The 14,668-nt window shown below is 39.3% G+C and overlaps 1 protein-coding gene across 2 annotated transcripts in view; it reads right to left on the minus strand.

Moving 5' to 3' along the window:
• Positions 1–2,224: 2,224 nt before the first annotated feature.
• VIRMA (vir like m6A methyltransferase associated) overlaps positions 2,225–14,668 on the minus strand; it is a 65,846-nt gene continuing 53,402 nt past the window's right edge. The window contains exons 18-24 of one of the 2 annotated variants that reach the window (XM_023222853.2): positions 11,407–11,559; positions 10,794–10,954; positions 9,603–9,699; positions 7,092–7,258; positions 6,002–6,333; positions 4,368–4,511; positions 2,225–3,293 (exon numbers count right to left, since the gene is read on the minus strand). In XM_023222853.2, coding sequence (XP_023078621.1) covers positions 3,139–3,293; positions 4,368–4,511; positions 6,002–6,333; positions 7,092–7,258; positions 9,603–9,699; positions 10,794–10,954; positions 11,407–11,559 — 1,209 coding nt within the window. In that variant the 3' untranslated portion in view covers positions 2,225–3,138. The remainder of the gene's footprint in view (positions 3,294–4,367; positions 4,512–6,001; positions 6,334–7,091; positions 7,259–9,602; positions 9,700–10,793; positions 10,955–11,406; positions 11,560–14,668) is intronic. The other variant, XM_023222854.1, reaches the window with a different exon arrangement.

Here is a 14,668-nt window from a genome sequence, read left to right on the forward strand (position 1 = left end):
GCCAGCTACTCGGGAGGCTGAGGCAGGAGAATCACGTGAACCCAGGAGGCAGAGGTTGCAGTGAGCCGGGAAAGCACCACTGCACCCCAGCCTAGGTGACAGAGTAAGACTGTCTCAAACAAACAAACACTTTCCCTGAAATGTCTTGTTTGAGGCTCACTTCTGAAATAACTGAAATACAGTGTTGGGTCTCTGAAACTCCATTGCCTTAGGATGAATTACTAATTTTGATCTCTAACACACTTAACCTGAAAAGTAGCTTCTTCTCCAAGATGGAGAGGTAAGGAATTAGAAGCTAGCCAACCTGATTTTGTTATTATTTCTTAGAGATGGGGGTCTTGCTCTTGTTGTCCAGGATGGATTTGAACTCCTGGGCCTAAGCAATCCTCCCACCTCAGCCTCTTGAGTAGCTGGGACCACAGGTGCCCCACCACTGTGCCCTGCTCCAATCTGATTTTTTCTTCCCACCCTGTCACCCAGGCTGGAGTACAGTGGCGCAATCATGGCTCACTGCAGCCTTGACCTCCTGGGCTTAAGTGATCCTCCTGCCTCCGTCTCCCAAGTAGCTGACACTACAGGCATGCACCACCACACCTAGCTAATTTATTATTATCATTTTTTGAGACAAAGTCTTGCTTTGTACCCCAAGCTGGAGTGTAGTGGCTCGATCTCTGCTCACTGCAACCTCCACTTCCTGGGTTCAAGCAATTCTCCTGACTCAGTCTCCTGAGCAGCTGGGATTACAGGTACATGCCACCGTGTCCATCTAATTTTTGTATTTTTAGTAGAGACAGGGTTTCACTATGTTGGTAAGGCTGATCTCAAACTCCCAACCTCAGGTGATCTGCTCACCTCAGCATCCCAAAGTGGTGGGATTACAGGCATGAGCCACCATGCCTGGCCTCACTCAGCTAATTTTTAAATTTTCTGTAGAGACAGGGTCTCACTATATTGCCAGGGCTGGTCTCAAACTCCTGGGCTTAAGTGATCCTCTTGCCTTAGCCTCCCAAAGTGCTGGGATTACAGGCATTAACCACCCAACCTGATTTTAAATCCTGTTTCTACCATGCTTGAGTCAAACTCTTCAGCTTTCTCCATCTGTAAAATTAGATACCACCTATGCTGGATTGTTACAAGGACTAAGTGATTTTTGCATGTAAGGGCTGCTCAACATGGTGGATTCCTTCCTTTCTCATTTATCTGGGACTTGTAGTCACTCAAGACATTTTAAATTCGCCTGGCATTAATTTGTTTCTACACTAATAATTTATTACCTTCATTGGTCTGAATTACTGGGTATTAAACAGCAAAAACAGCTTTCTGATATTTCTCAAAGATTATATCCCGCTTAATGCTAAAAAACAAACCAAGAAATTACGTTTCTATATATGGCCATGTTCTTATTTAGAAACATAGTTACTTAAGAAAAATTAACTATTTTTTACATGTATTTGTGTCAGACATTGGGGCAAATTTCGAACTTTACCTAATGTGTAAACTATATCTTTGGGGAAAATGAGCCTATTAGGTTTAAGGATCAAAGGGGATTTAAGTTATCTTGACGCAATGAGCTGAGTCTTGTGTTTCCCCAAATTCATATGTTGAACTCCTAACCCTCAATGTGGTAGTACTAGAAAGGGTGGGACCTTTGGAAGGTACTGTGATTTAGATTAGATCATAAGGATGAGATGTTCATGATGGGAATAGTGCCTTTATAAGAAGAAAAAGACACAAGAGCTCTCTCTCTTCAAGCAAGCACCAAGGAAAGACTATGTGAGCACTTAAGAAGGTAGCTGCATACAAGTCAGGAAGAGGGCTCTCACTGGAACCCAACCATGCTGACACCCTGATCTTGGACTTCCAAGCCTCCAGAACTGTGAGAATAAATTTCTATTGTTTAAGCCACCCAGTCTATGGTATTTTCTTACAGCAGCTCAAGACACTTGGGTTTTTCAAGGCCACTAGTTATGAAAATATTGCCATAACCTCTCACCTAAACATCTGATTCTTTACAGCTAAGCTTTGCTTCAAGGTGTTTTCTTAATGAAGATTGTATTCAGTCACAAATAATTCCCCAAAACAGATTGATAAAAGGATGGATGAGACTCATACACTCCTTTTCTGATTAAGAGAACTCTGTATTTTATGCTACTTACATAGACTCAGTGTGTTAAGACATTATCTTGGGGAAAATATGGCTACTTTCTCAAAGTTGTAAGCTTTATTTCTATATATAAAGTTCAGCTTTTATTAGATGCTTCTGATTCCCAAAATAATAGTATTAGGACATTCCTTATTTTAGGCTTTAAATAATTTGTATAATAAAATAGTGTCAGCAGGTCCAAAGCTGAAATGCAAAGTTCAGATTTCTAATACAAAGGAGAGGAGTATTTTGTTTCTTTTGGTACAGCCATGGTTCCCAAACTGTGTACCAGGGCACCTTAGCAAATTAACATGGGTGCCACACAATATTTTTAAATTTTTGAGAAAAACATAGCAACACCTGTTGGACATAACATAAACTACTACTTCGAGGTAGTTTACATTTTCAACATTAAATAGCATTATATTCCTTTCTATAACAACATATCTTTACAAAACTGGGTTTTCAGCAGTTTGGTAAAAAGTACTGTGCAAGAAGCAGAGAGGAAAAGAAAATGATACTGATTCCAAGGTTTGAGACATGCAGTGTCCACAGTTACTAGTGGTGATGATGTACATTCTTATTAAGCTGTTGTACGTAACTGCTTAATAACCACAAGTATTAGATAATTCTTTTGGACCAGGTATGCTGTGAAAAAAGTACTGAGGCACTAAATAGTGTCATGAGCTGAGAAAGTTTGAGAACATCTGTGCTATAGGCAAGAAAAATACAAAACGTCATTCAGTTTTTCTACCTAGAAATTTTCTAAATAAATAGTCATACAAAAAAAGGGAAAATATATAGAAACATACATACAAAGTTTGGATTTTTATTGAAATCTTGTTAGGTATCAAACAAAATCTGCTTTCTTCAGATAAAAATATTCTCTCAGATGTCTCCAGATAACTGCTAAGTCTAAATTGGTCCTTCAATGTCTTATTTTTATTGTCCTCACGAAATGTTCATATACAGTTAAGATGTTCCCAAAAGGATTCTTATCGTGTAAAGGAGCGTACATGACGACCTCTACCACTTCCTCCACTAACAAACTTTCCTCTTGAGCCTCCACTGCCGCTATTTGCACTAGCCCAGGAAGGTCCAAGTCCCCCACGACCTCTAGAAGCACGGTCCCGAGGACTTGGGCGATAACCTGTAAAAGAAAGAATATAGTTTTTAGTTCCAACGTCCTTTCTTTTCCAAGCATGTAAATACTAATCTACAACACTGAGCTCAAACCAAGAATTACTCTTTTCTCTTTTAAAACTCATGTGCAAGCACTGTGAACGGGGTGAAGATTGTTGAATTATACATTTTAAACAGGTAAACTATATGATATATAAGAATTATATCCCAAATAAAACTTGTTATTTTTTAAAAATGTGCGTTTGAAACCAAAAGCTACTTCTGATGAGCAACATTCTGGACTACATATGGTAATGTTTTAAAAAAAAAAAAAGTTATGTGTTTACACGCTTAAGACAATAAGCAAAAAAAATATGCTGTATAAAGGTATCTCTGTTATTGAAATACTTTGTGGTAAGAAAGGTACCTTAAGCATTGACTTTCATTACTGAAACATAAAAATAAGAGCACAGCACCATGAAACTGTTCAGATTATACAAACAGTTCAGAAACTAAAAATTTGATTATTTTTATAGAAGATGTATATTAGGCATTTATTCAAGGATATAAACGTTAGAACTTTAAGCCTATACTCTAAAATATTCTCTCCCCGAATGAGAGTACAGTTGACCCTTGAACAACATGGGTTTCAACTGCCTGGGTCCACTTATATGTGGATTTTCTTTCACCTCTGCTACTCCTAAGAAAGTAAGACCTCTCCTCCTCTTCCTCAGCCTATGGAATGTGATGACCTTTATAAAGATCCTCTTCCACTTAACAGTAAATGTATTTTCTTTTCCTTAAGATTTTCTTAATAACATTTTCTTTTCTCCAGCTTATTTAATTGTAATACATTATATAATATATAATATATAAAATATGTGTCAATCAACTGTTTATGTTATCGGTAAGGCTGCCAGTCAACAGCATACTATCAGTAGTTAAGTTTTGGGGAAGTCAAAGTTATACTTAGATTTCTGACTGCGTGGGGCAAGGGGATGGGGAGTTTAGCACCCCTAGCCCCCTCTGTATATATCAACAATTTAAAAAGGAAGAATTCACTTCCCTTCTCTCAGCAATATCAAGTAGCAAGGATGTATACCTGTAGAACTAAGGGGTCGTAATGGTGGAAGAGGGCCTCTGTTAAAATTGCTCTGGCCTCCACGACTTTCATTGTAATTTCCTCGAGGAGTATTCTGAGCACTCCAACTGGAGCCTCTTGTTCCTTCCCGACGACTGTAGTTTCCTAAACACAAACAGCACAATCAAAATCACTTTTTTCACAACTTCAGTTGGATTCTTTTAAATGACAGATTTTTCTTAACCTTCAAAAGAATGGAAAAGAAACTGAGATTTTGTAAATTGTACTATATATAGTGGCAGCATCACAGTGGTTAAGAGCAGAGACTCTAGAGCCAAACTGCCAGGGATCAAATACTGGTTCTACCACTTGTATTTATGTGCCCTGGTCAGCTGACTGACAATTTTCTCTTCTGCAAATTAGGGGTACTAAGAGAACTTGCCTCATGGGGTTGACGTGAGGTTATAATATGTAAAATGCTTATAAAAGTTCCTGACACACCTAACCTAAGTGTTTGTTATTAATAAAAACATAGATTCTCTTTCACTCTCACCCTCCTAACTCAGCAGGTATGAAAATATGGTTATCAATCCACTACTAAAGTATAATTTCTGTAAGTATCCCTAGTTTCTAAAATCTTGTAAGGCCAGGTGCAGTGGCTCATGCCTGTAATCCCTGCACTTTGGGAGGCTGAGGCGGGTGGATCACCTGAGATCAGGAGTTCGAGACCAGCCTGGCCAACATGGTGAAACCCCATCTCTACTAATAATATAAAAATTAGCCGGGTGTGCTGGCACATGCCTACTCGGGAAGTTGAAGCAGGAGAATCGCTTGAACTCAAGAAGCAGAGGTTGCAGTGAGCTGAGATTGTGCCACTGCACTCCAGACTGGGCAATAAGAGTGAAACTCTGTCTCAAAAAAAAAAAAAAAAAAATCTTGTAACAATTTCAAACAAACTAAATGTAACATAACAAAGCAAGCAGATTAGGCAGATAAATGGTGAACTGCACAGAACAATCTTAAGAAAACTGTTAAGTATAATTGTGAAAATAATGTAAGGGTATTACTCAGAAAATGTATAATTCTCAATGTAAAAAGGAAAATAAGGCCGAGCACGGTGGCTCACACCTGTTATCTCAGCACTTTGGGAAGCCAAGGTGGGTGGATCACTTGAGGTCAGGAGTTTGAGACTAGCCTGGCAAACATGGCGAAACCCCGTCTCTACTAAAAATACAAAAATTAGTTGGGCACGGTGATGCATGCCTGTAGTCCCAGATTCTTGGGAGGCTGAAGCAGGAGAATCACTTGAACCAGGGAGGCAGAGTTTGTAGTGAGCTGAGATCACACCACTGCACCCCAGCCTGGGCGACACAGCAAGTCTCTTGTCTCAGAAAAAAAAAAAAAAGGGAAAATAATTAGCCAAGACTTCTAAACTCATTCTTAAAAGTACAATGTATGAAAGGTTCATTGAAAAAAAAAGTTTCTTTCTTCTGTCCAATAGAGTACTCTGCAAACAGTACCACTAGTCCAGAGGTGGCTCAACTGTAGCAACAGGAAAATAGTTTATCTGAATCTCTTCCATCTAAATCACTTTCATTCAATATTTTAACATTCCAATATTCTAACCCATTAAAGAATACATACTAATTAGTTACCTTTTGAAGCAGGTGGTGTGAAAAACCTATTCTGACTGTGGAAAGCACCCCGTCCTCCTCTATTGCCTGAAAACCCACCACGGGAAGAAATCTTCTGTGAAACTTTGAGTGGCCGTTTTGGTGGGGGTATTCCATCTTGAGGAACCACTTCTTTACTTTCAGCAGCAACAAAGTCATCCACATGCATAGATGGTGGTCTACTTGTGTTCTGTTTTCTCTGACGGAAAATGTCATGAGGTCGTATACCCTGTCCAAATCCTCCCCTGCCCCTTCCTCTTGGTGGTGGTACAACATGAGCTCGTTTGGCAGGTTCAATGTATTCAGATTTTCCACTATTAAAACAAAAATATGCCATAAAACATTTTTCTTTCAGATTTCTGGAAAAACAATCTTTATAATACTCAAAATTAATTTCAATTTTTTCGTACTCCAATTCTGTTAACTTTGCAAGGATCTATCATACTTCTGGGATAATACAACAAACTAGCTAAGAAAGTACTCACATTTCATTGTTATGAATAACAATGTTTTAAAATAATCCAGTTCACTTCTTATTCAAACCTTCCAAAGTCTTGTAAAAAAACAATATAACAAATGTACTGGGTATATACTGGCCAAATTATTATGTTTAAATTAAAAAATCCAAACAATGTTCATGATTCAAATGTTATGTTAACTTCCTTTCCAGTTTAACAGCACGTGCATATCTTTTTTTTTTTTTGGAGACAGAATCTTGCTCTGTCACCCAGGCTGGAGTGTAGTGGCACAATCTCGGCTCACTGCAAGCTCCACCTCCTGGCTTCACGCCATTCTCCTGCCTCAGCCTCCCGAGCAACTGGAACTACAGGTGCCCACCACCACAACCAGCTAATTTTTTTGTGTGTGTGTTTTTAGTAGAGACGGGGTTTCAACATGTTAGCCAGGATGGTCTCGATCTCCTGACCTCGTGGTACAACCGCCTCAGCCTCCTAAAGCGCTGGGATTACAAGTGTGAGCCACCATGCTCGGCCGCATGTGTCTATCTTAAAATACACTAAAATACATAAGTTTATATGACCACAATTGAGATCTTCAGTGGAATAAATTTTACCTTGAAGTTATAAAGGTCTCATGCTTGTGCTTCCCAAGTTTGAATCCTTTAGTAGTCTTAGTTCTTCCTGGAGATGATGGTTCTGACAAAAATGAGCGCTCTAATTCTGAGTGCAAATCAAAGTCACTACAGCATTTTTCAGAGAGTTCAATTAAGTCAACCTTTACCTGCAGTCATAATAATGAAACAAAATACATATTAAATGTAATTATTGGCATAATATTTGACTATAGAAATTCTTATTACCTATAAATTATATTTGCCTCTCATAAGAAATAAATTAAAGATCTACCTCTTTCCCTCATCTTTTTAAAAAGCAAATGGCATTGGTAGTTTAAAAACAAACACACACACACATCGTAGTAATGCTACTTTTTTTGTGTGTGGCATTCTTCGAAGCAGGGCTATTAATCTAGAAGACTTTTTTTTTTTTTTTTGAGACAGAGTCTCGCTCTGTCACCCGGGCTGGAGTGCAGTGGCCAGATCTCGGCTCACTGCAAGCTCCGCCTCCCGGGTTTACGCCATTCTCCTGCCTCAGCCTCCCGAGTAGCTGGGACTATAGGCGCCAGCCACCTCGCCCGGCTAGTTTTTTGTATTTTTTAGTAGAGACGGGGTCTCACCGTGTTAGCCAGGATGGTCTCGATCTCCTGACCTCGTGATCCGCCCGTCTCAGCCTCCCAAAGTGCTGGGATTACAGGCTTGAGCCACCGCGCCCGGCCAATCTAGGAGACTTTTGATGACTGAGCAGGAAACTCAGTATTTGTTTATATAAATTAACACTGTAATATCTCCTGAACTTTTCCAAAAAAAGAATCTGAAAATAACATACTCTGCCAGTCTTATATAGTCAACATTTCTGTCACAAAAAAATTCTATGCCACAGATTCCCAAAAGCTCTATTCATTTAATGAGGTTCCCATCTAAGTTTACTTTCAGGGAAATCAACATTCAGTTTACTTAGGTTTTATTCAAATTTATCAAATGTAAGATACCTAAAATTTCTCTAATCCAGAGGGTTACAATTATCATCACAAGACAGTTGTGATTCAACTTAAAGTTATGAAATTAGTAACTTTTAACAAATATTTTATACCTGTGCTGCCCAACATGGTAGCCACTAACCACATATGCCTATCTAAATTTAAATTAATCAAAATTAAATCAAAATAAAATTCAGTTCCCTAGTCATACACATTTCCATTGTACAACATGCACATGAGGCTACTGTTTTGGACAGGGCAGACTACAAAATATTTGCATTACTGCATAAAATTCTACTGGAAAGGACAGTTTTAAAGAATCACTGAACAGCTTACACTGAAAAGAAATTAATTTTAATGCACTTCTAATTGAATTGTATGTGGTTTTTTTAAAAAAGGAAAAGCAGCTCTCAACACAATACAAATGTGAAGCAAATCATTCTTTTAGTTTTATTGTACATGATGAACACCAGTATGTTTCTTTGATTAAAAAAAGGAACAATATGCAGTATATTAAGGTGTGGCTAAAATAATTCTCCCTACAACATCTCTGAGAAGCATAAAACAGACTGTTATTAAATTTTAAGTAGTTAACTATATTCTTACCTATTCAACATTATGTTTAAGAATGTCAATTCTCATTCATACTATATCATAACAAATATACTCTTTACAAGTTTCCAAACTGAGAGCCACACCATAGCACAACCGTTCCTCATCTTAAACCCAAATGCAAGAATAAACTGTTGTTTTGTGGGATACTTCTCTCTATTCTATACCCTGTCAATGTAAGAAAACAAAGTGCTTCATAGAACTTATGAAAAAGTGTGATTTTTCCCTTAAGTCACATTGTCTGGCCAGATGATTGTAATCTGGTTCATGCCTGTAATCCCATCACTTTGGGAGGCCAAAGAGAGAAGATTGTTTGAGGCTAGGAGTTTGAGACCAGCCTGGGTAACACAGTGAGACTTTATCTATATTAAAAGAAATTTTTTTTTTGGCTGGGTGTGGTAGCTCACATCTGTAATCTCAGCACTCTAGGAGGCCAAGGCAGGCGGATCACAAGGTCAGGAGTTTGAGACTAGCCTGACCAACATGGTGAAACCCCATCTCTACTAAAAATACCGAACAATTAGCCAGGTGTGATGGCGCACACCTGTAATCCCAGCTATTCAGGAGGCTGAGGCAGGAGAATTGCTTGAACCCGGGAGGCGGAGGTTGCAGTGAGCTGAGATCGCACCACCGCACTCCAGCCTGGGTGACAGAATGAGATTGTCTCAAAAAAATAAAAATAAAAATAAAAAATAAAAAAGTCACAACCTCAAAATACAGATCACTAACTAGAAAGAAGCAGAAAAAACTTTATGGATGCCATAAAGTGGGCAAGTGGCATAAAAATAATGTAGAACTGGCCTCCAAGTAGATTTTAACAGCCATAAAATATGGAAACTACTATAATGCTAACAATATACAAAGAAACAGAAAAAACTAACAGTTTTCTAAATATTTAGTAATAAAATAATTTATATACCAAATCCAGATCTGTATCAATCTCTTCAGCCTGAAATGGAGTGAACCACATAGATTTCAACTGATCATCCATGACATCAGCAAGCACATAGGCAGTCCTGGAACAAGAAAAGTATCTGGTGAAAAGCAGAATTCCAAAATCAAATTCTGGTTTTGTTTTTTTTTTTTTTTTTTTGACGACGTCTCACTCTGTCACCCAGGCTGGAGTGCAGTGGTGCAATATCGGCTCCCTGCAAGCTCCGCCTCCCGGGTTCACGCCATTCTCCTGCCTCAGCCTCCTGAGTAGCTGAGACTACAGACACCCGCCACCACTCTAGGCTAATTTTTTGTATTTTTAGTAGAGACAGGGTTTCACTGTGTTAGCCAGGACCATCTCAATCTCCTGACCTCGTGATCCGCCCGCCTTGGCCTCCCAAAGTGCTGGGATTACAGGCGTGAGCCACTGCGCCTAACCCTTTTTTTTTTTTTTTTTTTTTTGAGACAGAGTCTTGCTCTGTTACCCAGCTGAAGTGCAGTGGCACAATCACAGCTCACTGCAGTCGTGATCTCCTGGGCTCAAGTGATCCTCCCACTTTAGCCTCCCTAGTAGCTGGGACCACAGGTGTGCACTACCACACCCAGCTAATTTTTTAAAAATTTTTTGTAGAGATAGGGTCTCTATGTTGCCCAAGCTAGTCTCAAACTCCTGAGCTCAAGCTATCTTCCTGCCTCAGCCTTCTGAAGTGCTGGGATTATATCGTGAGCCAACACGCCCAGTCTTTTAGCTTATCTTCAAGTAAAATCTGTGGAAGGTACAATTAAAATTATTACTTTCTGAAGTATTATTAAAAGTAGCACCTAAAAAAGAAACTCCAAACGGCAATTAAAAACTAAGTATCCTTAAAAACAAATAACTTGAAAACTAATTCTGCTGTAACAAGTTTTGACCTTTCAGTAAAATAAAACAAAGCCCTGATTTTATCTGCTAGCTTGTTTCTGTACAGCCTGCAAGCTAGCATGATTTGTATAAATTAAAAAAAAAAAAAAAAAAAAAAACTACAGAAGAATACACAACAGAGGCTGTATGTGGCCTGCAAAGCCTAGAATTCTTACTATCTGGCCCTTTATAGAAAAAAACGTTTGCTGGCCCTCCCTAGCCTACAGCCATTATAAAACCAACATCTATTCAATTATAAAACATTGTGTATTTTACCTATTGTTAAACAAATTCTGAAGAGATTCTGGAGCTGAAAGTACTGGTTCTACATCCTGGTCACTGAGAGGTAAAGGGTCACCTGATGACTCCAGCATCTGCTTAAGTCCAACTACATTGTCCAACAAAGAATCCAGATTGTCATCATCTTTTGAATGTTCCTATATACAAATAGAAGCAGAATAAGAAGGTGCAGGTAAAACCTATGTCTGTAAACCTACTGACTCTTTAGTAGAAAAGGCTATATGTTTTATTACTAAGAAATTTGGAACACTGTCCAGAAATTATTAACATTAAACATACTAAAATAAAACAAACACCAAAACACTTGTCATTTTATTTCTAAACAGCAGCAGCAAGAGGGTATCCAAGGAATTCCCTGCATCCAAGGAACAGACAATTCAAAAACTACTGTCTTCATGTACTCCTTAAAATTCATAACAGGATGGAGGACTTCACTTCAAATTGTTAATTCAAAGAGTTATTTGAAATGGTATAAATACCCAACTAAAGGTTCACTATTTTAAAAAACGTCGCTATGAAATACTTGTACTAGTCAAACTGAGAGGCAAATAAGCCTTAGGAATGCTCTGTTTTTGTTTTTCTTTTTTACCAAAACAAGCTTCTCTAGTTCAAGGAACAAATTTTCTGGACTTTCTTCTTTGCTTTGTAGAAGCTGTTTTAACTCTGCAGCATTAATACTCATCGTCCGTGATGGATGAGCTCCCTCTACTTCCATGAGACCATTATCATCTCCACAACATCCCTGTAAATGTCACACATAAGTTAAATTTGAGAGCAGAGAAATTTACAAAGATGCATCCACACTTACTCATATTATCTAAGCCATATGCTGCAATCTTTCTTTCAATGTTTTGATTTTTACATCAGTACAAATGGCTAGGTTTTTTTTGTTTTGTTTTGTTTTTTGAGGCAGAGTCTCGCTCTGTCGCCCGGGCTGGAGCGCAGTGGCCGGATCTCAGCTCACTGCAAGCTCCGCCTCCCAGGTTTACGCCATTCTCCTGCCTCAGCCTCCCCAGTAGCTGGGACTACAGGCGCCCGCCACCTCACCCAGCTAGTTTTTGTATTTTTAGTAGAGACGGGGTTTCACCGTGTTAGCCAGGATGGTCTCAATCTCCTGACCTCGTGATCCACCCGTCTCGGCCTCCCAAAGTGCTCGGATTACAGGCTTGAGCCACCGCGCCCGGCCCAAATGGCTAGTTTTAAGAATGATTTAGATCAAAGGTGAAGTATGCTTTCTTTGAGTAAGACTCACAAAATATTTAAATTGGTAAACATATATTTTACTGGCATCAAGATTTTTCCACAAAATACCCAATGGCAAATACACTGGCAGTTGCAGGACATGTGACACACTGATTGATGCTCAAGAATTAATAAAATGCTTGCTATAACAAAGAACTGATGAAACCTGAAATTATCTTTCTGAAGATAACACAGACAAGTAAAGAACTATCATATTTAACTGAAGAACTATCATATTTAAGACTATATTCTGTCACATAGAAAAGTTAATATTTTCTGTTTTAAAAAGTATGCCACATAATAAAGTGAATTCTGGAGTGATAACATTTCAATACCAGAAAATCCTTCTAGGAAAATAAATCTTGCTTCACGACAAGAAAACCATCCATATTGTCACATACACTTACGGTAGAAAGCCGTATGCCTACCTAAACATTGTATAAAATCTTTAACCTTGTTTTATTGTTGTCGAGACAGGGTCTCACTATGTCACCCAGGCTGCAGTGCAGTGGCACAATCATAGTTCACTGCAGCCTCGACCTCTTCAGGTTCAAGTGATCCTTTCATCTCATCCTCCCAAGTACCTGAGACTGACTACAAGCACGTGCCACCATGCCCAGCTAATTTTAAAATTTTTCCTATAGATGGAGTCTCACTATGTTACCTAGGCTGATCTCAAATCCTAGGCTCAAGCAATCCTCCCACCTCAACCTCCCAAAATGCTGAGATTACAAGTGTGAGCCACCTTGCCTAACCTGTCTGCCTTTCTTTCTTTCTTTTCTTTTCTTTCTCTCTTTCTCTCTCTCTCTCTTTTTTTTTTTTCTGTTTTTTTTGAGATGGAGTCATACACTGTTGCCCAGGCTGGAGTGCAACAGCGCAATCTCAGCTCACTGCAACCTCTGCCTCCTGGGTTCAAACGATTCACCTGTTTCAGCCTCCCAAGCAGCTGGGATTACAGGCGTCCACCACCAAGGCCAGCTAATTTTTTGTATTTTTAGTAGAGACAAGGTTTCACCATGTCGGCCAGGCTGCTTTTGAACTCCTGACCTCAAGTGATCCACACCTACCTTGGCCTCCCAAAGTGCTAAGATTACAGGCATGAGCCACCGTGCTGCGCCTGTTTTTCTTATTTTAAGAAACAGTGTTGGCCAGGCATGGTGGTTCATGCCTGTAATCCCAGCGCTTTTGGAGACTGAGGCAGGTGTATTGCTTGAGCCCAGGAGCTCAAGACCAGGCTGGGCAACATGGCAAAATCCCATCTCTACTAAAAATACAAAAATTAGCTAGGTGTGATGGTGCACATCTAAAGTCCCAGCTACTCAAGAGGCTGAGGTGGAAGGATCACCTGAGCCTAAGGAAGTCAAGGCTGCAGTGAGCCATGATCATGCTACTGCACTCCAGCCTGGGCGTCAGACTAAGACCTCATCTCAGAAAAAAAAGAGAGAGAAAGAGAGTCTCACGCTTTCACCCAGGCTGAAGTACACTGGCACAATCATAGCTCACTGCAACCCTGAATTCATAGATTCAAGTGATTTCCCCGACCCCGCCTCCTGAGCAGCCAGAGGCACATGCCACCAAACTAAGTAGGGCAGGTATTTTAATGGCTTCTGGAATTGTGCTCATAATATACCATGACTTTGGAAAATATTAATAAGAGAAATCTTTAACAATAAGATTTTAGAGTGGGGACAATAATCTTTAATTCATGTTTGTATGATAGACCAAAAATACTAAAGCATAATAAACTTTACAGTTACACCAAAATCACAACATCCAAAACAATCAGTAAATTAAGTAACAAAAATTAAGTAACTAAGAGACTAACAAAACTTCATTATTCTGAGTTGCCCTAGCAAGGTAACTCAATGTCATAATTTTTTTTTTTTTTTTTGAGACAGTGTCTTGCTCTGTCACCCAGACTAGACTGCAGTGACACAATCATAGCTAACTTCAGCCTCCAACTCCTGGGCTCAAGCTATCCTCCAATCTCAGTCTCTCAAATAGATGAGACTACTGGTGGACACACCACATCTGGCTAATTTTTGTTGTTTCTAGAGACAGAGTTTTGCTGTGTTGTACAGGTTGACCTCAAACTTTTGGGTTCAAGCAATTCTCCTACGACAGCCTCCCAAAGTGATGGGATTAGAGGCATGTGCAACCACACTCATCTAAGAATTATTTTAAGATGAAGGCACTTGGCCAGGTGTGGTAGCTCATGCCTGTAATCCCAGCACTCTGGGAGGCCGAGGTGGGCAGATCACCTAAGATAGGGAGTTTAAAACCAGCCTGGCCAATGTGGTGAAATGCCATCTCTACTGAAAAAGTACAGAAAATTAGCTGGGCATGGTGGTGGGTGTCTGTAATCCCAGCTACTCAGGAGGCTGAGGCAGGAGAATCACTTGAACCCAGTAAGTGGAGGTTGCAGGAAGCTGAGATCGCGCTACTGCACTCCAGTCTGGGTGACAGAGCAAGACTTCATCTAAAATAAAATAAAATAAAATGAACTAAAGTGATCTTTTTTATGTTGGATATTTGATATATAAAGTGATTTAACTTATGGCAAAGTATTTCTCTTTTTCTCAAGACAGGGTCTCACTATTTTGCCCAGG

The sequence above is a fragment of the Piliocolobus tephrosceles genome, chromosome 7, assembly GCF_002776525.5.
Source record: "Piliocolobus tephrosceles isolate RC106 chromosome 7, ASM277652v3, whole genome shotgun sequence".
NCBI lineage: Eukaryota > Metazoa > Chordata > Mammalia > Primates > Cercopithecidae > Piliocolobus > Piliocolobus tephrosceles.